The sequence below is a fragment of the Perognathus longimembris genome, chromosome 3 (genome assembly GCF_023159225.1).
Source record: "Perognathus longimembris pacificus isolate PPM17 chromosome 3, ASM2315922v1, whole genome shotgun sequence".
NCBI lineage: Eukaryota > Metazoa > Chordata > Mammalia > Rodentia > Heteromyidae > Perognathus > Perognathus longimembris.
The window spans coordinates 20,971,841-20,997,155 of NC_063163.1; the positions used below are offsets into that span (position 1 = coordinate 20,971,841).

The 25,315-nt window shown below is 39.0% G+C and overlaps 1 protein-coding gene across 2 annotated transcripts in view; it reads right to left on the reverse strand.

Annotated features, from left to right (window-relative positions):
- Scel (sciellin) overlaps positions 1 to 25,315 on the reverse strand; it is an 87,353-nt gene that overhangs the window by 28,689 nt on the left and 33,349 nt on the right. Inside the window, exons 9-16 of one of the 2 annotated variants that reach the window (XM_048341208.1) lie at positions 14,671 to 14,751; positions 11,719 to 11,772; positions 9,782 to 9,841; positions 6,182 to 6,226; positions 5,145 to 5,204; positions 4,810 to 4,869; positions 3,633 to 3,692; positions 2,043 to 2,099 (exon numbers count right to left, since the gene is read on the reverse strand). In XM_048341208.1, coding sequence (XP_048197165.1) covers positions 2,043 to 2,099; positions 3,633 to 3,692; positions 4,810 to 4,869; positions 5,145 to 5,204; positions 6,182 to 6,226; positions 9,782 to 9,841; positions 11,719 to 11,772; positions 14,671 to 14,751 — 477 coding nt within the window. Of the gene's footprint in view, positions 1 to 2,042; positions 2,103 to 3,632; positions 3,693 to 4,809; positions 4,870 to 5,144; positions 5,205 to 6,181; positions 6,227 to 9,781; positions 9,842 to 11,718; positions 11,773 to 14,670; positions 14,752 to 25,315 lie in introns of both variants that reach the window. The other variant, XM_048341207.1, reaches the window with a different exon arrangement.

A 25,315-nucleotide genomic window follows, 5' to 3' on the forward strand; every position in this document is an offset into this window, starting at 1 on the left:
TCCTGAATACAAGTGATCAGAATTCTAATGTGTTTTGTGGTTTTTTTTGGCCAGTCCTGGGCCTTGAACTCAGGGCCTGAGCACTGTCCCTGGCTTCCTTTTGCTCAAGGCTAGCACTCTGCCACTAGAGCCACAGCGCCACTTCTGGCCATTTTCTGTGTATGTGGTGCTGGGGAATCGAACCCAGTGCCTCATGTATACCAGGCAAGCTCTCTTGCCACTAGGCCATATCCCCAGCCCTCTAATGTGTTTTTAAATGTTTGACAAAGGAAGATGAGAGTTTTAAATGCCTTATCGCTTGCTGTTTTTATTTGTTTCAGAGTTCACTTTTATAAGCCTGTGAGGTCTTGTTTTCTATGACTAAGGAAATGAGGTTTTAGCATTAATTAAAGCACTAATAAAAAGAATAATGAAATGACAAAATTAAGAAGTGGTAAATATCCAAGTTCTCCATGGCAATGTAAATATTTGAAGTTTCAAGTGCAAATGAAAGTTCTTCTCTTATATCTTGAGCTGACAACTATTTAAGGTTGTTTGTTAACCAGAGACTAATCTTCTGTACAAAATCAACCTTTCTCTAACATACATCTTGTTAGAACACCCAAAACATGAAAATAACGTTAGCTGAATTGTCACACCTGAAGTGTCACACTGAGTGCAAACTATAATTTTTTACTTGTAATTGGCTATCTTGTTTGAAAATAAGAAAAAATTAATAATAACTTACAATATTAAAAATAATGATAAGAAGAAAGCATGCCTTCATATAAACTCAAATATTCCTTGAGCCCAAATCGTCGTTATAGTAATTTGCCTCATTATAAAGTCGTGGTAAATAATATAAAGCAATACAAATCTACCACATACAAAAGGACAATAAATAATTCATTTGTAGTGGCAGGGAAGGGGACACATGGCACTTCAATAAAATTCACTGAGTGACACCCAAGGCCACATAAGCTGAGTGACACCCAAGGAGGCAAAAGGAGTGGTAAAGAATTGGGAATTGCTGCCATGTCAATGTAATTCCATACAAGAGGCAATATGGTCTCCTTCTAAGCCCCCTCCACAAACATCTGCCCACATCTCAGCTGCCTGCTGAGACTCCACCCTTAGACAAGGTGACTTATGCCAGCCTTAATCAAGGCTTGTGCTTTCTTCCTCTCATAGCTATCTTTGACATTTTGGACACTTTCTTTGAAAATGCTATTGACTATGTTCCTTAGACAAGGAAATTCAACTCAATAACTTGTCCTAAATTTAAATCAAACACCCAAAATCTTGGAGAAAAGGCAACTCACTTACAAATATTAACACAATTACAGGAAAAAAAAATGTAGTTTTCTGGGGGATAAGAAGGCGTGGTAACTGTCCACCCTTGTGCTAATAAACTAAGATTATGAAGCTAAAAGACCAAATTTCATCTTCTTATAATCACTTACAAAACTCAGAATTAAGGATATTATTAAGACTTACTCAAATGTAAGAGAAGGCACAGAAGTAGAGGAACAGAGGGTGAACAAATTAAGCAATGGTACTCACTGGACACTATGTGAGTAGAGATGGGAGGGAAGGGGTGATATTGTTTCAAAAGAAATGTACCTGATTTATGTAACAGTAACCCCTCTGTAAATCAGCTTATAGTAACAATTAAATTTTTAAAAATTTACCCAGTGGTATTTCCATTTCCATTAGGAATGATTTGATAATATCATCAAGGTCTTCACCTCTTTTAAAAAAAAGTTCACATAGGTTTCAAAATATTCTCCTACTATTAGATGCATCCTACATAGTCTCTATTTTATTGGAGAAAATTATTTGACTGATATTAAATTGACTTTAGGATAAAAATTGCCTAACAACAATATATAAGTTAAACTCTAGGAGTTTACTAAGCTATACGTGAATATCTGTAGGCCAGAAATGAGTGAGACATAGAAAAGGGGAGACCAACTCAAGGATGTAATGCCCTGGATACTACTGTGAAGATCACCAACAAATCGAGGAGGAATACTCTATATTCAGAAACATGCAGTTCTCACCTTCTGCTGGTCTTAGCAGTCCTGGCATCCACTTTGACAACAGATTCAAGATCTTGGCTTCTTGGGGGGAAAAAACATAAAAATTTTAGAAGTCAGGCAGATTATAGACAATTTTCTCTGATATCTACCTAAAAAAAGAATGTTAGGGCTGGGAATACGGACTAGTGGTAGAGTGCTTGCCTCATATACATGAAGCCCTGGGTTCGATTCCTCAGCACCACAGATATAGAAGAAGCCAGAAGTGGCACTGTGGCTCCAGTGGTAGAGTGCTAGCTTTCAGCAAAAAGAAGCCAGACAGTGCACAGGCCCTGATTTCAAACTCCAGGACTGGCAAAAAAAAAAAAAAAAAAAAAAGTCCTAAATATGATATCAGATGTCTTTAGAACCAAATGATCCCAAAGACCTTTGAAATAATTATTCTGGTGGTTTTTTTTTAACTTTTGTTTTTGTTTTTGTTTTTTGCCAGTTTTGGGGCTTGAACTCAGGGCCTGAACACTGTCCCTGGTTTCTTTTTGCTCAAGACTAGCACTCTACCAATTGAGCCACAGCGCCACTTCTGGCTTTTTCTATATATGTGGTGTTGAGGAATCGAACCCAGGGCTTCATGTATATGAGGCAAGCACTCTTGCCACTAGGCCATATTACCAGCCCCAAAATAATTATTCTTATCTTTACATATTTCCAAAGTAGTGATTGATTTAAACCAGTCACTTATAGACTTGTAAAGTCACTTATAGATGTTTCCCAACAGTCCTCTCACTTTGCAATTATATTTCGTATATTTCTAATTCACATTAAAAATGGTTTGTGTCTGAAATTTTTTTCTTCTTAACAAATGTTTTTTTTAAATATATATACACTTCAAACATAGCTGCTACAATTGTTTGGAAAGCAAATTCTTTTTGGTAAGTAGATAACAGGCATTAACTGTTTCCCTTACATTAAGAATTAAAATCTCTACCTCCTTAGAACCTCTGCCTTTGGGAAACAAACCAAAGTCCCTAAATATTCTCACAATGTCAATTTCTTTCAGTTTTCTCATAGCCTAGAAAGTGCTAGTAGAACAATTGTTTTAGACCATGTATAGGGAGTATAATTGGTATGTGTGGGGTGTGTGTGTGTGTGTGTGTGTGTGTGTGTGTGTGTGTGCGCGTGCGCGCCTAGCACTGTCTCTTAATTTTTTTCACTCAAGGCTGGTAATCTATCACGTGATCTACAGCTCTACTTCTGGCTTGTTACTGATTATTCATGTTTGAATTTTTAAGAAAAAGATATTATCTAGATAGTTTTCCTGTACCAACTTCTCTATATTTCAAATATATGGTTCTTTGGGGAAAGCGTCCATTAACTTGAAGGATCTTTAACAGTGCTGTGGCAAAAGAAAGGAAGGAAGGAAGACAGGAAGGAAGGAAGGCAGGAAGAAAGGAAGGAAGGAAGGAAGGAAGGAAGGAAGGAAGGAAGGAAGGAAGGAAGGAAGGAAGGAAGGAAGGAAGGAAGGAAGGAAGGAAGGAAGGGAGAGAAAGAGAGAAAAAGAAAGCCGAATATTCCTATTTAATGAAGGGCAAGGAGCTAACCTGAAGGTTTACTTACCCTTTGTCCTTTTCATCAGTCCTTGTATTAACTTTATTAAGACTTCCAAAGCTTTTTTTTCTTTATAACAGTGATGAGCAGGGGAAGAGAGAGAAAGAGAGAGAGATTCAGTTGTGGCATTTATCTGATTTTTCCTATTTTCCAACACATTGATGGAGCTTTCCAAACTGTTTCTAAATATATGTAAAATACACATAACTACATAAAAAGAATTGAATGCTTGCTACCTTCTTTAAAAAATCATCTGCAGTACTTGGCACGTTTACATTGTAATATCATGGTTTTAACTAGCTAGCATCCTGCATTTGATTGCCAATACTTTTTATCATATAGGCATTATTAAGTTGAGAACAGATGTGCCAAGATAGACTTGGAAAGCTAGAATAGCATTCTGGGCACAGATTGGCATCAATAAATGATTTTTTAAATAGCTGTGACAATAAAAGTAATCACCATGTTAGGAAGATAAATATAATAACTAACCAAAGACAAAGAAAGCAGCCAGTCCAGGGGGAAAAATAGTAGACAGCTCATAAATCCTAACCCTTCACCATTCTTGACTCTTCTGGGAATTGTTTTTAATGAAATTGTCAAGAGTTTGGTTTTATCAATATGAAAAATATTATCAGTAATGAAAAGTCAGTTTCAAGTATTTTTATATCTGTCTATCTCTACTATTTCAGTTAATAGTAACTAACCCATTTTATAATAAAAATAATAATAACATGGCTATTGATTGCAAGGTAGAGATGTATACAAGAAATACATATTACACAATTCCAACTGCCAAATGTCTTCTGTGTTCTGTTCAGTGGTGTGAGTAGCTATGTTAACAGACGGAAGTGTCTAAGAAGCAATATATTTAGTTCATAAACAAGTCTATTGTCCACTACCCTTAACAACAAGTTATGTTTCTCTCTTTTTTATATATATATAAAGGGGTTTGATTGCCAAGGTCATACCCTTCATTTTTTGGAATAAAGAAACAGCTTAGCTAGCCACTGAGAATGATGTTGGTGACAGGGCCAGCACTGTGGTCCCCCTGGCTCTCCTGACCTTGGCTCAGAGCCCGTTACACCAGCCAGTCTAAACTTGGCCCTGAAGAAGAGGTCTCCCCCAGAAAACAGTAGTGCATAGTCTTGGGCTGAAGCAAAGTGATGTGTCAAGTGAATCTTACCCTTCGCAGTCTTTGTCTAGCCTGGTATTCACATAAATGAGACTTTCAAGACTTTGGGCTCTGTAAACACAGAAAAAAATCCAATAAAAGTGCATATTGAAATGAAATTGTATGGTCTTTTCAAAGGTCAGATACAATAAACATTTTCCATGAATTGCTCGTTTACTCTTATTGAATGGGAGGGTAGACATCTTTCCAGGCAATTATGTCAAAACTAAATGTACAATGCCGAGAGTACTTGACCATCCACAAGTGCTAATGCTTTTGAGTGGGAAAGAATGCAGTACTGCCCAGCTAATGGCTGAAGGAGTAAGACAATTTTCAGATGCACTTACCTTTTTGCTGTTTGTTCTGCCTTTGGACTTGCTCTGAAGAGCCCATCGAGGCCTTGATTTCTTTAAGTACATTGATTACAATTTTCATCAGTAATAATAGCAGATGTCATATAAACAGATTACTTTTACATCTAGAGCAGTAAATAGAAACTGAGAAAGAAAAGCCAAAGTTCTAAAAACAAAAAATTTCATTCTAAATATATGTGACTTGTTCTACTCAAGGCTGGCATTCTACCACCTGAGCCATGCCTCCACTTCTGACTTTTTGCTGGTTAATCCGAGGTAAGAGTTTCATGGACTTTCCTATCCAGACTAGCTTTCAACCACCATTTTCAGATCTTAGCCTCCTGAGTAGCTTGGATGACAGGTACGATCTACCAGCACCAGAAATGTGCAGTAATTGCAGATTTAAGTGACTTGTCAGTAACCAGTCCTGCTAAACATTATTGTCAAAACAGGATATGAAAACTATATCTCATGAGACTCAGATTAATTCACTTGACATTTAAAAATTTTCCTCCTACTTAGTCCCAGCTAGATAGCTTGTTAGTATGCAAAGTCTATTAGTAGTAAGAGTATTCGCAAAGTACACAGGAGATCGTCAAAATTATAACATCCTCTCTGCTGCCATTATTCACAGTTCTTAGCATATTTTAACTTTTGCAATTATAAGTGGTTCAAAATTAGGACATAATGTTTCCTAAGATTTCAGTGGGTTTTAAAATGAAGTATTCAATAACCAAACAAAATTCTGTGTATATATTAGAGTAATAATATTTCAAGAACAATGGTTATTTATATGTAACTACCTTAATAGAGTATGAAAATCAGACATTTTTGTATCTTTAGATTTCAATAAACATTCACAATAATGTGCAATGATTATTTCTACAAGCTTCCCTCCTACACCCCCCAAGATTAGTAAGATATTTTTGACTAAGTTGGCATATATATCCTCATGTTCTATGACAGAAAAGCTATTACATAATACAGAGTTCAGTAGTAAGATGATAATAATAGACATTTTAAACTCTTACCTATTCAAGCTTTTGTTCATTTTGATGAGATTATCCAGTTCTTCACTTTTGAAAGAAAATAATCTCATGTTAGTAAAGATTGTCCCAGAGTCCACACACACAGCTCACCCTGGAAGAGGTGCTCTGAAATCTAGCACATCCTACTTTGACTTCCTTTGCAAATCCTATGTAACCATCAAGGTAATCCTCAAACACTCTGAAGAAGCCTTTCCTGGCCCTCCAGTTGATGACTTCCTACGTCTGGAAAACATGTAGCATAGAGGGGGCAGGGAAAGTTTATATCCCTTATAAAACGTCTATTCACTATACTTTGTATTATAGAAATTACATATTTGTCAAATGTAATGTTTTGTTGTCCCACTTATACACATCACCTAAAATTTAGGACTGCATTTTACATCCCATCTTCTTCGGTCTTTAATATAGTGTCTTTAAATAGATTCTTAAAATATATTTTTTGTGATCCTGAAACTCAGGGCCTCACACTTGCTAGAGTGGCACTCTACCACTTAAGCCATGCCTCCAGCCCTTCTTTTTACTAGTCATTTTGCAGATGGAGCCTTGCAAACTTTTCTGCCTTGGTTGGTCTCAAACTATGATATTGTATACCTCAGCTTCCTGAGTAGCTAGGATTACAGAGCGACTGATACCCTGCTTAATACACATTTTTAGTTGAATCAACACCTAGAGGATACATTGATTGATTACAGATTCAATCTTTGAACAATGTCCTTGCATAGAAAATAGAAACTGGAAGACATTGGCTCGTCTGTAAATCTGGCTTCTTTCTTGAATTCTACTACCACCTTATTCCAGGTCAGCTAAATTTGCTAGCCCATTTCCATATCTGGGAACACAAAACACTGTTTGGCTGTTTGTTTTGGAGTAAATCTATTTAAGCTAAGCTTCTGGGTAGGGGAATTTCTCTTAAACTAATGGATTCAGCTCTCTTCCCCACATAGACACCCAGGGGAGTGACGTGTTCCCCAAGACTCTTGGCTGCTTCCTTCAGTTTGCTGCCTACAGTGTCTTCCTTTCTTTTCTCTTCCTCCCACCACATCTCCATTTTTCCTGCCCGCCTTATTTAGTTTTTCCATTCACAAATCTCAGTTCTTTCCTCTTGCTTCTCTAGAATCACATAGTTTCAGAGCTCTCTCAATGAATGTTCCTGAGCTGAGTCATCTCTGGTGTCGACCAGAAAGCCTTAAAACCCAGAAACTCAGCAGTTATACATCCAAGCTTCCAAGTCCTAAATCAGGAAACTTAGATCCATCCCAATCTAGGGGACACCACTTCTCATTGGTCAGTTGCCTTGGCTCTAGGTGAGTTGTCTTTGTTGTGTGGACTCAATTTCTCCATCTGTAAAATGAGAGTGCTCATCTTAGTTATTATCCAAGAAAAGAATTGGCAAGTTCATGCATATAGAGCACATGGCATGATGCCTGGCAAGTCATTGATTGTGGCCAACATAATAAATAGGACCTTGTCGATAATAAACTGTACATTTAAGACAAGCTTCCCATATTTTTAATTGAATGTAGAGACATCAAGACACTGTATCAAGCTTAGTGAGATGAAGTGGCTGAACCACTTATGCAGGGTGAAGATGGCTGGCATAATGAAGAGCTGGCATAATGCTAGTGTCAGAATAGCTGTGAGGGTAGGCTTCTTAGCCTGAATAAGTGTTAATTAACTGAAACCACACAGATTAATCCTCGCATGTAATTGTACATATTCAAGGGCAGAATAGCAAGTTCAGAATAAATGATAACATATTTTTTAAGTTGCTATCCTAACGTCCTCATTAAAAAAAAAAAAGGCTAATGGTCTATCATTGTGGGGACAAACACTAGTGGCCTAATATGGTTCTCCATTGTTTGGTTAGTTGGTTTGGGTGGTACTGGGGTGTGAACTCAGGGCTTCACATTTGCCAGGAATGTACTTTACCACTTGAACCACAGCTCCAGTCGTATTGGTTAAAATTCAATCTACTAATAGTGGGGCTGCATCCAGGGGGAAAGAACAAACCCAAGAATCCTGTAAATTCAGTGCCAGGCCTTTCTGATGGGCATGAGAATCACAGAATAAGATTCTCAGGATCTGGGGTGGCCTGTGTCTGTGACAAGAAAATTAGCACAAATCATGAAAATACACTCTGTGGTAAATTAAAGCAAATGGAGACTATGTTCTGAATAAAGTACCTAAGCTTTTCAAAATGGCTGTAAATTGATGAAAGCTTGGGATATTAACTTTCACCATTGTATTTGTAACAAATTAAATGTTCCTAATCAGATAGCAGCAATGCCTTCTTCCACAAAGAACAGCACAGATAAATAAAGCTATCTCTGTCCCTGTTTGACAGCCCATCCTACATTATCTGTGGCTGTGAGATTTGGATATTGTGGATTGAGAATGGGAATTGGAACTGCTATTCTTGTTGCTTTTGTTTGATTTATGCAGAACTACAAATAATTCCCTTCAGTATCACTCACTTATCTCCCCCTCAAACATCCCAATCACCTGCCAAAAAAATTGTCCATTCCCCATTGAAAATAAAACATTCCCTCAAACAAAAGTAAATGAATAGAATCAGAGACCAAGAAATTTAAATGAAAGAGAAAAATGGGAATGAAACACCCTGGGTACTTTGAGAGGTCCTGATTCATGGCTCCTCTTAGCTTACAAATTTGCACAGAAAAGCCAAATGGCCCTCTTCTGTTTTCTTCTCTTCTGATGATGACTGCAGCCTCTAGTAACATTCTTACAATCATTAAATTATATTAAACAATGAAAAAGTTTCAGGTTTTGGATATAAGCAATGGAATATTTATACCCAGGATTTTCTCATTGCTCCTCATGATTTTACCTTAGCCTGTTATAGAAATACCTCCTTTAAGTCAGTAGAATACCAGACAGTGCAACTACATTTGGTGATCAGGCAAAAATATCTGCACTGAACATCAGTGAGACAATAGGGAAGACAGTGCCTTTACACCAATAGCGTGGGACAAAGGCCGACACGATTAGGTGTGAGGTATGAACAATGTGGTTTAATTGCCAAAAGAGGCAAAAGTCACAGCTCACTAAGGAGTCACTCCACAGAGGGCATGATATATGATCAGAATGAGTGTAGGGGCTGTGGATGTAGTTCAGTGACAGAGCACTGGTCTCACATGTATGATACCTAGCATCCCATCTCCAGCAATACTAAAAACAAGCCAAGTTTTAATGATTCCAGATAGGTGAGCCTGCAGAAAACAAAGGAGTCAGGACATAGCACTTTGGGAAGAAAATTGAACATCCTCAATGAAGGCATGAACAGAGATGAAGATTTAGGCCAGCAACACAAATTTGGAGCTGGAAACTTGGAATAAGGTTGGACAGCTGATGTCACCGGGAGGAGGAAAGTCACTGGAAGAGGAAGCTGAAGAATGTACCCATTATTAGAGAGTACTTAAAGATAGGCATACTTTTTCCTCTTAAATTATATGTAGTAAGCATCATGAGCGTTTGGCTCATATTTTGATTTTTAAAGATACTTGCTAGGATGAAACACAAAGAGAAAAAAAAAAAAAAGATCAAGCTTGAGAGAGACCTCACCCCTTATCAGCTTTCTGAAGTGAAGCAGCCACCTTGACAATGTTGTCCAGATCCTGACTCCTTCAAGCAATGCAAAAGAAAGATCAAGGTCAGGGGAGCCAGGACTGAAAGAGCTGAAAGTTTTCATCTACTACTAGTAAAGAAAGTGATAGTCCAAATGTTAACTCAAGTAATAAGAACTTCAGGAAAATAACAAGATGGCCCTATCATACAAGCTCAAAGCCCACACAGACAGGCCATCTCCCACCTCCACAAACATTCGCTGCCCACACCCTATGCGTTCTTCATCATTCTGTCTTGGTATTGGCTCTACCATCTAGCACCCACTGAAGTAACTATGTTTTTCTTCTAAAATATTGGTGACTACCAAGTTCTGCACTTTAAAAAGAAATGAAAATAATACAATTGAAGTACCTTATCTGTATATGTGAAACAGCACAGTAAAACACATTAAATTTGTAAATATTAATAATGTTAATTCACAAGAAAGGAAGGGAAGGAGGAAATACAATGAACTAGCTGTACACATCAACAGAGATATGAGTGGGAAGGACCTTAGGAGTTTATCAGCTAGATCCAAGGAGCATTGAGGAATGAATGCCAGACAATTAATGAATCCCTCAGATGGGATGAAACTATATTTACCAGGCATCTCAAAGGAACAACGAATCCATATTGATCTCTATAAGAAAATAACAAGGAATAACAAGGAAAATCTTCTTAGATTTATCTGTAATTAAGACTTGTGTCTCAGGGCTGGGAATATGGCCTAGTGGCAAGAGTGCTCGCCTCGTATACATGAAGCCCTGGGTTCAATTCCCTAGCACCACATATATAGAAAACGGCCAGAATTGGTACTGTGGCTCAAGTGGTAGAGTGCTAGCCTTGAGCAAAAAAGAAGCCAGGGACAGTGCTCAGGCCCTGAGTCCAAGGCCCAGGACTGGCAAAAAAAAAAAAAAAAAAAAAGACTTGTGTCTCATCGATGGTTAGTAAGGTTACATGAAGAAAGGAATTTGTTGTCAAATGAGTTGGAAAATGTCATCTACTTTTGGTGATTCAGAAGACACACAAAGGCTGAAGGTTCTGATACATCCCCACTGCAAAGACAATTTTATGATTTTCTCTCATAGATTAAGTATGACCTCATGTGACATAAGAGAAGCAGTCTGAGAAATGCTAAGCATTGTATAATACATTTCTAGGGAAGAATGAAATGATTCACTTCAGACACTTGGGTGTTTCAAACTGGGACTCTCTTCTGAACTTGGAAAACTTTTCAGTCAAAAACATTTATCCTGTTGAGAAGCCTTTACAATGACATTGAAAATACTTCCAAACATAGTATTTTCCCTCAAATGAAGGAGAAAGAACAGTAAGTAAAATATAAGCAGGACAGATGCTGACCCAGACAGGAAGCGCCGACAGCAGGTGTGTATCTGTACTGTTTTGAGGAAAACAGACGTTTAGGAAATGCCATCACCTCAGGAGAATCAGCACCATGCGGGAACCTGTCCTGATGCTGCGGGAAGAGCTGGAGATCTAGAGCCATCTCGGGGCAAAGCTTATGCAGCACAAGTTCATATAAATGATTATGTCCTTCTATTCATGACTACATACTCACAGTGTGACCTCACACTGGGGCAAGTGGTGGGCATATGAGGTGAACAAGCCTTTCCCTCTTTCTAGGAGCTTGATCTTATTCTGTAACTAGGTTCATTCCTCCAAGTTTGGCTTTTTTTTTTTTAATGTAAGGCTTAGGATAGAAATAAAAAGAAAAATAATTTAAGTAGCTCTGAAAATTTTTATTACCCACTACATTAAAGACAGCTAAAACTAATTTCTATTTTGCTATTACTTTGTACTCTTAAAATGCTTTGTCCTACAAAACCTCCCTATCATCTCTACAATTGTAATTGTGTTCACAGGGGTCATTGTACCTTATCTTTCTTTCAGCCGGTCTGTTGGTTTCTGTTTTAGGTTGACGAATCTGCCTAAATTATTAAAGGTAACATGTGAGATAAAAAAGACACTTCTTCGTTAAATTTAAATTTATTAGGAGACATTTATATTGAAAATTTTGAACATGCTTTAGAACAATACCACTACTTGACATACAAACTTTACTTTTGGTCTTTGGCTTAGCTAGCATTCAACTATCTCCTATTGAAAGTCTGGAGTATAATATGCTAATTTAAACATTTTATCTTCTTTTCCTGTACTTTTTAAGTCATAAGATACATATAGAAACACCTGTTCTACATATGTTTATGTTCATTATTTGTTTCCTGAGAATATTTTCATACTTAACTATTAAATAATAGTATTATGATAATAAAATAATAAAACATGTATTTGTAAATATATAATAAAATAATAACTTAAATAATCATGCAGTATTTTAAAACAATAACTTTTTTGTTATTATGTATCATAGGGATGACGTTTTCCTTAAAGACTTATCCCATCTGAATACCATCAAGCAATGTATTTGTCAGATAAGGTAATACATCTATATTGCTAAAACATCTACACATTAAGAATGGCCATAATGCCATAAAGGAAATGCAAATCAAAACAACATTGAGATTCCATCTCACCCCAGCAAGAATGTCATATATCAAGAAAACTAATAATAACAATTGTTGGAGGGGATGTGGCCAAAAGGGAACCCTACTTCATTGTTGGTGGGAATGTAAACTGGTTCAGCCACTCTGGCAAGCAGTATGGAGATTCCTCAGAAGGCTCAATATAGAACTCCCCTATGACCCAGCAGCCCCACTGTTGGGTATCTATCCAAAAGACCACAAACAAAATCACAGTAATGCCACCAGCACAACAATGTTCATCGCAGCACAATTTGTCATAGCGAGAAGCTGGAACCAACCCAGATGCCCCTCCATAGATGAATGGATCAGGAAAATGTGGTACATTTACACAATGGAATTTTATGCCTCTATCAGAAAGAATGACATTGTTCCATTTGTAAGGAAATGGAAGGACTTGGAAAAAGTTATACTAAGTGAAGTGAGCCAGACCCAAAGAAACATGGACTCTATGGCCTCCCTTATTGGGAATAATTAGTACAGGTTTAGGCAAGCCATAGCAGAGCATCACAAGGCCCAATAGCTATACCCTTAGGAACACATAAGATGATGCTAAGTGAAATGAACTCCATGATATGGAAACAAGTGATATATCACAGTTATAACTACTTTCAACGTCCTATGTGAATGTGTAGTTTCTATTATTGATGATGTTTTGTATCACCTTCCTATGTTTGTACCTACACTATCTCTGTAATCTTATCTGAGTATATTGGAAACCGTGTTTACTGGTATTGGAAGTAGGAAATTCAAAGGGAATACCAAATTCGAGAGACACGGGGTAAAAAAAGAGAAATAACTACAAAAGCAATACTTGCAAAACTGTTTGGTGTAAGTGAACTGAACAACTGGGCGGGGGGGAGGGAAGGGGGGAGGGAGGGGGGCATGAGGGACAAGGCAACAAACAGTACAAGAAATGTATCCAACGCCCAACGTATGATACTGTAACCTCTCTGTACGTCAGTTTGAAAATAAAAATTTGAGAAAAAAAAAAAAAAAAAAAAAAAAAGAATGGCCATAATGAACAGGGTGTTCAATTATACAAAGTTCTGTTACACTTTTTTAAAACTTTTATTATTATTATCATTAAGTAGTTGTACAAAGGAATTGCCATTTAACAAAGCAGTTTATGAATATAATATCTCTTGGTCAATTTGTGATATGATTTTTTTCTCTGTTCTCTTTCTTAGAACATGGGTGACCTACTTATCCACTTTTGCTTTTTCTCAAGAAGTTATATTCAACTAGTTTTTGTTCTCCTGAGGACATGTGTTAATTACATAAAAAAACCACGTTCCCTTTCATATTCTTTCATTAAAATCATCTTGCTGTGATTAAAGTAATCAGGCTTGAAAATACATGCAAGTTGTCCTAATTTTATTTTTCAGATCATTGGTAGAAGACAGAACTGGATGAGACCAATTCCTGTGAAACTTAGCTTCTTTTGAATCTAAACAAGCTCATTGCTCAAGTGCTACTAGTTTAAGATTAAAATTTAGGGGGTAGAAAGCCAATTTATCTTAGCTCTTTAAAGACTCTCATTCAAGTTATGATTTCATTGCTCAGTACTACAAGAAGATAAATCAGGTAAGATAAAAGCTTAAGAAGTTATTTTATGAGATAATTATAACCATTGTGCAAATGAAAAGTTATAAGTCTAATCTATATTATTAATTAGTTCAGTGATGAAATATTCTCTTGACTCATTAAAAAATTATGCTCTCATCCTAAGGACAAAATTTTAAAGATTCTGTGAAGTTTTACTGAATAGAAGTTTAGACCTAGTTTTCCTCAGCTTGATGGCTATAGTCCTGCTTGTTGGGCAGTACTTCCTAACTGGTTACCCTCTCCCTAAAGAACAGTTGTTGAAGAATAGCTTGATAATTGTGTCTTACATGGTGTCAAAAAAATCACCATCAAAAAAGCAAAAATACAAAAGAACCAAAGGCAGGCAGTCAAGCATATCCAATGTATTCATTCTTCACTGAGATACCATTTCTTAATCTCATAGTAATAATAATAATGGAATGTGGAATGTACATCTTGCAGAATGATTCAGGATTATGAAACTCATGTGATGGACACTTCCTGAACACAAATATTGTTTTTCTTCCATAAGAAACAGTATTCAAAAGCAAGAGTTGACAAATGAAGTGAAGTCCTGTGAGTGTTTCATGGGTGAATGTGCACACAAAACATATCCCTGCTTTGCACAAAGCAGGTCATAATCCATTTCTCCTTATTTCCCTGGAACTTCATTTTGACAAGAAATTCCACAGGTCTTACCTAGTATCCTGTCTCAATTGGTTAGGAGAAGAAACAGGAGAAGTGGGTTTCGGAGGTATTGGGGGGTGAACAGCGGAGTCCCTGCAAAACAGAAAAACAGCAATTCATTTTACCATGGAACTATGGTGGGACGTGGGATCTGATCACCAAATGCATCTACTGCTACCTGAGCATGGCTCTTCCAGTCCACAATCCCCATCTGTGAGAGGCACAACAGTGCCGAAGCCAAGGAGCACAACATCCAAGAAGTCAAACAGTTACAATGTGGTATTTGAAAGGTTCATTCCATCAAATTGGAACCCCGCACTTGAACGATGAATTTCTTTAAATAGCTTAGTATTTGCTAGGACGTTAAGCCCAAGGCATGGCATTTTCAGTTGGCTGCACATGAGCATAGTAAATGGTTCTTGAGCATTAATGTATAAGCTTCTTTAGGAATTATGTCAGTGAGCAGGCTGCTATGGAAACAGCAAGAAGGCTTTAAATTTCACAGACCTCAAGGTGAAGTTGGTTTGACCCTTTTAGCCAAATCTGATAAATATTGTCACACAGGCTATTTTAATGGTAACAAAGTATAAAATACATCTTTAGCTGAAACTTTCCAATAAAGCACCATGTACTCTCTGAGTTACTTTAATTTAGTGATGGAGGAATAGAGATGGGCAGTTACATGCACATTTTAGAAGGAGCAGCTCTTTCCAAAGGCTTGACATCTACCTACCCCTCATGCTTCACCTTCTACTGCTACTCCAGTGGGTTTTTTTTTCTGTTTGTTTGTTGTCAGCTGTGGAACTTGAACTCAATCTTGGGCACTGTCTCTAAGCTCTTTTTCTCAACACTAGTGCTCTACCACTTTGTGCCACAGCACTTTCTGGTTTTTTGAGTGGTTAATTTGAGACAAAAGTCTCATGGGGATGTTTCTGCCCAGGCTGACTTTGAACTGTGATGTGCTGATCTCAGCCTCCTGAGCAGCCACTGGCACCCAGGGGATTTGTACCTAGTAAAAAGACAGCCCTGAAATGTAAAGTCCATAGCTTGTCCTGGCTTCTCTGAACACACTGGGTCAGGCTGCATGAATCGGCGGCTGGAGGATGGTGGGTTCCTCTGATTCCATTGCTTCATCTATCATAATTCTGTAATAGGATTGTTGGGGGATTATCAGGACTCAATGAGATCATGCTTTTTATCCTACACTCTTTGGTAGCTTTCTATGTGTGGTATTCTATCAGATAGAAAATGTCCTTGGCTCTCAAAAGGCTTTCAATATGAAAATTAGTATATGTTAGAGGAAAAGGGTCCATGTAGAAAAGTAAAACAGAGGAAGGAGATAGAGTGAAGGACAGGCACACTGTTTTATTTGGGGTGGCCTGGAAGGCCTCTTGGGAAGGGGAATCTGAACAGAGACATGCAGGACCTGACAGCAGGCACCTTGTTGTTCCTGCAGGAAGAACATCTAGATATTGTTGTACTTAGAGATGATATTTGACACTTGAAAGGGATAAAATCATCATGGAAGTCACCTGTAGGGAGCCAACAGCAAAGTTCATCCTGACCTCTGGTTATGTTGTTACCTCAAGAAATGTACAAGGATATGGCTTACTTAAAAGACAGCAGTCTGGTTTATGTGAACTATTCAACCTTATTTTGTCTTTACTGCCACCTGTTATTGCAGACTTCAAGGCTTTCTTGTTTTCTTGAACTTTAGTAACCCTATGCTAGTCCCTGGTTCCTAAAGTGCATATAAGCTGGAAGTTAAAAATAAACGGGGCTGCAGTCTTGAGCTGCAGACCTCCGGAACCCCATCTTTTGTCTTTTGTCTTTCGTCTTGGGCTTTTCTTTTTCTTTTATCCTCGCCCCCTCAATCAAGATTCCCTTTCGCTGCTCTGGCAGTCGCCATAGATAGAGAGGGAATGCCAAGTGCTGAGGCCTCAGATACCAGTGTTTGTTTGGAGATCAAGAATAGAAGGGAGCTGTGAATGAACCTGAGGAGGAGTGGCCACGGAGAGAAGATGAGAAATAGGAGGGTGTGGTATCCTCAAAGCCAATCAAGCAAAAGAGGGAAGTCACTGGCCCTGCCCAATGAATGATACCAGTTGATCAAGTTAAACAAGGACTGGGAAATGAGCATAACGTGGGCAGTATGGTGGTCATTGGTAACTCTAATAAGAACAATTTTGATATAATATTGAGGAGGTGGCATTGTAGGAATGGATATGGAAGAAAATGGAGGACAAGAAACTAGGAAGATTTAAGTAGGAGTTTTGCAATGAAGAGAGAAGAGACCAATGGGTAGCTGGCTGGAGTTGGATGGCCTAAGGCAGATCATTACTGCATATAGATGTGATGCAAAGAATGAGCCAGTGAGTCAGGAATGCAGGATTAAGGGGGGATTACTAGACAGATACCCTTGAGAAGTGGTGGGAGCCAAGTCACAAAGTAGAGTATTTGGGCTTCTTGTTACCCCTACTGGGAATTAAAATCAGGGCCTGGGCACTGTCCTATTGCTTTTTGCTAAAGGTTGTCACTCTACCACAAAAGTCACTTTGCTTTTTGGTGGGTAATTATAGATAAGAGTCCCACGTATTTTCCTGCCTGGGCTAGTTTTGAACCATTATCCTCAAATCTCAGACTCCCGAGTAGGTAGGATTACAGGCATGAGCCACCTGCCCTAAGCTGAGTGTTTGATCTTTGATGTACACATATAGAGTTCATTCCTTGTAGCAAAAGCGATAGGAACCATTTGAGGTAGAGAAAGTTCTCATTCATTTACTTTTTTATCTCAATACAAAAGGAATCAAAGACATTAAAGTGAGAACAATGAGCAGGTGTTGGCAATGAGGAGTAGGGAGACAGAAAAGAATGCATGAAATAGGCAATGAGGAGAGAGGGATTGTGGGAAAAGCCTATGGCACGATCCCTAGGCTGTTGTGGCTGGGCTGAGGAATTCCTGGAATGGTGTCTTGCGGTAGGGTAAAGGGTTGGATATTGGATGTTGAAGGAAGGTATTGGAGAGGAAGTCAAGAAAGTGAGAGGCCAGAGTAGGAAAGGGCTTTCCATCCAGATACTCATATTACCCATACAATAACAAGGGCAAGAGGTGCTTGTGAAAGACAGAAAGCCTGCTGCCAGTCTCCAAAAATGAGGTTGAATGACTCACAGACCCTCAGAGGGTGCCAGTGTGAGGAGGAGAAGCTCCTGCCGGCCTGGCTTCAAAGGGCTGCGGAAAATTTAGGGAGGAAGGAGTTTAAATTGACAGGAAATGGCAATGGGAACTAACAAGACCCCTTCAAGCCCCAAACAAGGCCTTGTGATATGTGTGATTGAGGAAAAAGCACCCCTCACTGAGAGGGGTTCTTCCTTACTGGAAGCACCCAAAGAACGGTGCACTCAGTGGGGTGCATAAGGAGGTTTTGCTAACAGTGGATAGGAGGCAGGATGGAAGGTTGGGAGTAGGGATGCCTAGGTGAAGGTTACATCCAGCATCTCTATAGCGCTGCTCTGAGTGGTGAGAAAGGTCCTGGCTGTAGCTGGTGATGCCATGCACTCGGGCAGGTGGTATGGTGAGGAAGGAGGTGCTGAGGTTATGGGTGGCAGGCAATGGGAGAAGCAGGGCACAGTGTCTCCCTGCTTGCTCCCCGGGTTGATGGTGGCTTTGGAAGCAGAAGGCACTATGAAGTGTTTGTTTTTTTGAGGAGTGCTCAGGAAAGAAAAGGGGGGGTGGTGTCAGGTCATGACTGAGTGGCAAGAAGAGCTGGGAAGGCTATGTAGATGAGAAATGCTTAAATGTTTCTACCTTGCTGGACCAGGAGTTGTGTGAATCAATAGGACTTCACTCAGCTGGAGAGTTTTCATTGCATTTCTGCAAGGCTAGTCACAGATGACAGTGTGTGTGTGTGTGTGTGTGTGTGTGTGTGTGTGTGTGTGTGTGTGTGTGTGTTGATAGAGCTGGCAGGAGGGGGTGAGAAAAGTCATTCATGCCTTGCCAGGGAGCACCACATGAGCTGAGCTGGGTGATTAAAATGCAAGAGCCGGGCAGGAAGCTGTTTCATAAAGAGGAGGAAACAAGGGACATTTATTGGAATGATCCCCATTGAATGCTCTTTGAGATTCCAAGCTGAAGCTTGACCCCCAGCAATCCCTCCCCCCTGCAAGTCCCACACAGGATAGGAGTCACCACACTGGTAGCTATAATGCAAGGAAGAGTTCTGAGGACTAAAATGAACTTGCAGATTGTATGACAAAGGCCAGAGCTGAAAGCGATGGCTGTAGTAAGGAAGCCTGTTGATGTCACTCCTCAAGCTACTGGGAAGATCATTTCATTCTGTTCTGGTATTTCTATACAACATGTTTTGGCTCTGAGACTTGGGTTCCATCTGACTTTGTGAGCATTTCTGTTACTGTAGCACACATTTAGGTTCTACCTCCTCATATTTATTTACATGTTTCTTTTTCACATTTTATTGTATCTTGCTTTTGTTTCCCACACATAAAATTTTAATCTGAGCTAGAACCAGGTACGTGAGAACCACATTCTTTGGTTTCGTGCTTACATATAACTTGGGGGTATGATTTAATTTTTTTTCACTAAGGCTCAGAAAATTGGGTATGTTGCAACATTTTCTTTCTCATTCGTCTGTTCATTGGCATTGAGGTGATTTCCTGACCTGGCTATCGTGAATACTGTTACAGTAAACATGGGTATGCAGATAGATTCCTTCAAGTGAATTTCCAGGAATGGTTTGGCAGGATCACATGATCTAAATTTGATTTTTTTGAGGAACATTCATACTGATTCCCACAGTAGCTGGACTAACTCACATTTTCACCAGTCATGAATAAGAATTTTCCCCACACTCCCTAAATCCCCAACTCAATTTGTTGCTTGCTTTCTTCATGATGACCATTCTGACCAACTGAGGGGAGATGGAATCTCATTGTAGTTTTTATTTGCATCCCCGTGACGGCTACCTATCAAACAACATTTTTAAAAAGCTAATCCTTATCTCAGGATAATATTTTAATCGTTTTTGCATGTTTAGAATGGGTCACTTTAACATTTTATTGAGTGCCAGACCACCTTAATTTTTATTTAAAAAAAAACTCTAGTTAATGTAAAGATATTTTTGGATTGAGATAAAATTGAAATCTATTGTTTTTGTATAGCAAGGAATCAAATTTTATAGAGGATTCAGTACCAATAGAGTTAAAAAATGTTGAAGCATAATTAGAAAGGTTACATTTTACCATTTATAGTTACAGACAGAAAAATATAACTATAGTGCAAGGTTGCCATAGCAACTTCCCTTCTCAATCAGGATTTCTTTTTCTCCTCTAACTGCACCAGTCAGCTAACTGCAAGTGAAAACCACTAACAAAGAAGAGGCTTATCAAGATGCACTATATTCATAAACTGCTTTGTCAAATAGCAACTGCTTTGTACAACTACTTAAAGATAATAAGAATATTTTTAAAAAGAAGAGGTTTTAAAAAGTAAGTATGAGAAATAATGGTGACAGGCAAGAAATATCAGATTTTATCCAATATTATTTCTTTTCTTCTCTGTACTTGACAATGATTAAAAAAAAAACCAAATAGGATTTATGAGTAGTGGTTATACTGTCCTTCCTAAATCAATATTCTGGGTGGCATTCATGGGCAGCTACACTGTCTGTTAAACAGTTTGCTTAAATGAGTGAATTTCTCAAGTGGGCCTACAGTGACCTTTAATCACAGAAACTTCTAATCATCGAAATACAGAGCTAGAAGCATTAGAATTTACCAAGCTTTACCAATGAGTTCAGAAGACAGAAAGCAGCTTAATACCAACTTTCTAGACTGAAATTCCCAGATTTTATGTCTCCTAAATGGCACTATTGTCCACTTCATCACTAGCTTGAGTCTGGCAAATGTTATTACTCTGAAAGGGCTCGGAGACAATGGGGAAGAGTTTAAGAGTTTGAAATATAAGTGCATGCGCTACTGACGGCAGATTTATTGCTGTGTGTCAGGCTTTCTGACGCTTTTTCCAGTGGGAAGGGGAAACCATCGCTGGCTCTGACCTTCCCGTAATCTTCCACATCAACAACATATAAACTTTCACATATGTGTCACAGCCTCTAGGTGGTCAGAGTGCAAATTGCAGAACACAGCACTAACTATCAAAATAGAAACAGGAGACTCTGAAAAGCTGTTTAGTCTTACCACAAAGAATGGATAGCTACCCATAATGTCTTATGCTAACAGACATGTATCCACAGACATCAGTTTGGGAAATATTGGCTTCCTTGGTAATGAATGCAGAGAATCTCCTTAGAAAAAGAGCTCATTGCTACACACACACACACACACACACACACACACACACACACACACACACAGATGCATTCACACATACATTCGTGCACGCCTATAATCATACACTAATGCTCACCAATGCTCTCCAGTGTTACAACCTTTGTTGTGTTCTAGCCCTGTGGCTGGCTCACACTAACTCATCCTTTGAGGTGTTTCTTGAGCACTGACTTTTGAGCCTCAGTTGCCTTTTTACACACGTGCACACACACACACCCATACATTGTGGCTGTTCCCACCTTTGCAGTCATGATTCCTCTAAGACCCACACTGTCAGCAGGCCCAGTTACCATGTTTAGTAATCTTGACTCAAAATAGACTTTGAGTCTCTTGAAGCAGGGATTGGGTCTTATACATATTTACATGGAGGCACCCAGACAGGTATTTTCTTAGTCTGTAGACAGAGATCAACATATTTTTGGCTGAGGGTATGTAGAAAGGAGAGAGGGAAAGAGACAGGTATTTCAGCCCACAGAAATAAGGCCCAACTACAAAGACACAAATAGAATAAAAACTTGAAAGAAATTCATTATTTTGTGGATACTTAGAATATTAAAATCAATGAATTGATATGTACATATCAACAACATGCTGTATGTTTATGTAATCCTGCAAAGGCCTATAACTTGATGCCAATTGAAGGGATCGGGTGGGGTTGGAAGAGATGGGAAGAATGATGAGAAGGGTAACACTGATCAAGATGCATTGTATTCATACACTGACATGTTGAATTAAAACCCCTGTGTACAAACACTTAAAGTTATTTAAAAAGTTGAAAAAATAATGACATTTAACTGAAGAATAAAGGATAAGTGATGTTTCAAGGTGATGCACTATCAGTTGTCACATGAGAGTCATAGACAATAATGTTTCTGGTTCTATAGAACAAAAAGAACCTCATGGAGCTGGGCCCATCACTTGTGCCTATTATCCTACCTACTCAGGAGGCTACTATCTGAAGAACTCAGTTGGAAGCCAGTCCAGGCAGGAAAGTCCCTGAGACTCCATCTCCAATTAACCACCAAAAAGCCAGAAGTTAAGCTGTGAAACAAGTGGCAGAGCACTAACTGAGCACGAAAGCTCAGGGACAGTGCCCCAGGCCTTGAGTTCAAGACTCAGGCATGTCTCTCTGTCTCTCTCTCTGTCTCTCTCTGAATCTCTCTCTGTCTCTGTCTCCTCTCTCTCTCTCTCTCTCTCTCTCTCACACACACACACACACACACACACACACACACACACACACACACACACACTTCAAGAGCTGCAGGAGTTATGTAGAGGAAGTAGGGTTCATGCCAGGCTTTAAGGGATAGTTAAGTGTATTAGATGGTAGGATCCATCCACCCACTCTACCTCCACCCTACCTGCTTCTCATTTCACTTTATATTCACCAGGTAACAACAGTAGTCCAGTTTTCTAGCTCCTCCTCTGACAACTGACATACATGAAGGTTCCCCACTCATTCTTTAATACCTTCTCCATGGGCAGCAACTTCATGCTAAAGAGTGACATGAACTTACACATGAGAGCTCCCTTTAATTCTTCGCCCTCCCAGAGTGCCCTTATCCTCCTACCTATCTATCTAGACGGCAGGTCCCCAGCTCCTTGCAGTTGTATTTGAGAAACCTCATGCTGAGTGGACTCCCTTAGCACGTGACTGACTGGTCAAAGCACCAACCAAATTATGCTCATGGCAAGCTACTGCCACCTAGTGGTGATATCTTTTCTGTGTTCAGCACCCTAATCTCATTACAATAATGAATGCATAAAGAGGAGTTAAGGAAGACAGGGAGGTCAATCACAGATTGAGGCTCTATGTATGGATAAGAACAAATGTTGAAGTGAAATGACAGGGAAGCAGGGGAAGAAAACTGGTCTGGGCTGCCTCACAAAGAGTGAATGTATCTTCTTGTTTGATTATAAGTATGTATCATATTTGATTGTTGTGCAGGGCATAGCAAAGAAAGAACAAAACCTGGCATTTATATTTATCAAGAATTTGAGAGGAAGAGGAGATGAAAGAAGATGGCAGAAATAAGAGGCTTCTAAGCAAAAAAGCAATATTTCTGTAGAGAAATACCAAATGAAATGACCAAAGAACTTACAGAGATGTCTCAGATTCCATTTTTGGCAGTGTGGTCTAGGCATGTCCAATATTTTGCCACCATTCTAAATCTTAATCAAAACCTTAAACATATCTGGGTGCTGATGGCTCATTCCTGTAGTTCTATTTAGGAAGCTGAGATCTGAGGATTACAATTGGAAGAGAGCCCCAGAAAGAAAATCCATGAGACTCTTATCTCCTATTTAAAAAGCCTTGAGTTGTACCTTAAGTGGTAGAGCTCAAGCTTTAAGTGAAAAGGCTAAGGGACAAAGCCCAGGCCCTGAGTTCAAGCCCCAGTATTGGTGCTAAAAAAAAAAATCCTTACACAGGTAGCACTTATGCAAATCAAAGAAAGTATAGGCTAGTGTCGGACTGAGAGAACAGAGATCTATTAGAAATGAAATTCTAAAGAGAAATCAAATTAAAAACAAATATAGTCACAGGAACTTAAGTTTCCTGGATAGAAGAAAAGATAACATTGCACATAGATGGAGAATTTGTGCATTCATGGTCTATAGACTGTGCAAGAATACTGCATTTAAAACAGAGTAAGCAGTGGTCTGGGAATATGGCCTAGTAGTAGAGTGCTTGCCTCATATACATGAAGCCCTGGGTTCGATTGCTCAACACCACATATATAGAAAAAGCCAGAAGTGGAGCTGTGGCTCAAGTGGTAGAGTACTACTAGCCTTGAGCATAAAAAGAAGCCAGAGACATTGTGCAGGCCCTGAGTTCAAGCCCCAAGGCTGGCAAAAAAATAAATAAATAAAACACAAAACACAGTAAGTAGCTGAACCAAAGAGCAAGAGGAATTTATGAGGGCTGGATGTAAGTGCCAATAGTCAACGCTAAGGACTTGGATCTTTATTGTAAGATGATGAAAAAATCAGTCTCGGGGGGGTATGAGGGACAAGGTAACAAACAGTACAAGAAATGTATCTAATGCCTAACGTATGAAACTGTAACCTCTCTGTACATCAGTTTGATAATAAAAATTTGAAAAAAATCAGTCTCAGTGTTAGCTATGCACATTTACATGTTCCAATTATTCTTTTGTATAGATCACTTCATCAACTAGAGAAGGTAAGGTATGAGCACCAGGGTAGGGAAAGACAGCATTTAGGCAGCATTTATCTTGGTAACCCAGGGAAGCGATGATGAAAATGATGGAACTGGAAAGAAGCATATGGATTCAAGAAGCATTCCGGAGATCAACTGACAGAATTTGAGGTTAAGGAGAAAAATGTGAGCAAAAATAGGTTCAGGTCTTCAAAGTATCAAGTGGCTAGAGGGCAGAGGTGTTTCCCGAGATAAAAGACCAGGTTAGGATAAAGACTTCTGGAGTTCACTATGAATGTGTTGAGCTTACTGTGCTTCTGAAAGTGTTAGGTAGGCTCAGAGTTCTGCAGTGTATATAAATGAGAGTAGAGAGCACACACATAGCTGCTGATTGGTGTAGACACTGCTGCAGAGGAGCGAAGAACAGCAGGAGAGGGCAAGAGGAACTTTGAGACTTTAGGGTCATCAGTAGTTGGTAGAAGATGAAGGAGTAGAAAAGAGACAAAAGGAACACTGGCTTTAAATGAAAGAAAAATCAATCCAGGAATGGCTGACTCACACCTGTAATCCTAGCTACTCGGGAGGCTGAGATCTGAGAACCAAGGAGACAAAACTGAGAGACTCTTATCTCTAACCACCAAAAAGCCATAAGAGCAGGGTTCAAGTGGTACAGGGCCAGCCTTTAGTGAAAATGCCAAGGAACTATGAGAAATACCTGAATTCAAGTCCCAGCACTGGCATAAAAGAAAGAAAGAAAAAGGAAGACATTATAAAAGAAAGAAAGAGAAGAAAGGAAAGAGAAAGATACAATCTTATTGGCATATGTGGACAATTTGAGAGGTTATGTTGGCCATTTCTGTTCGCAGAGAACATTTATAGCCCAAGGACCAAAAGCACAATAACCCAAACTTGCAACCTTAGAAATCACCTGGTGCCAGTAGCTCATGCCTGTAATCCTAACTACTCAGGAGGTTGAGATCTGAGGATCACGGTTCAAAGCCAGCCCAGGCAGGCAAGTCCATGAGACTCTTACTACAAATAACCACCAGAAAACTAGAAATGGCACTGTGGCTCAAGTGGTGGGGCACTAGCCTTGAGCTGAAGAGCTCAGGGACAGAGCCCAGCCCCAGA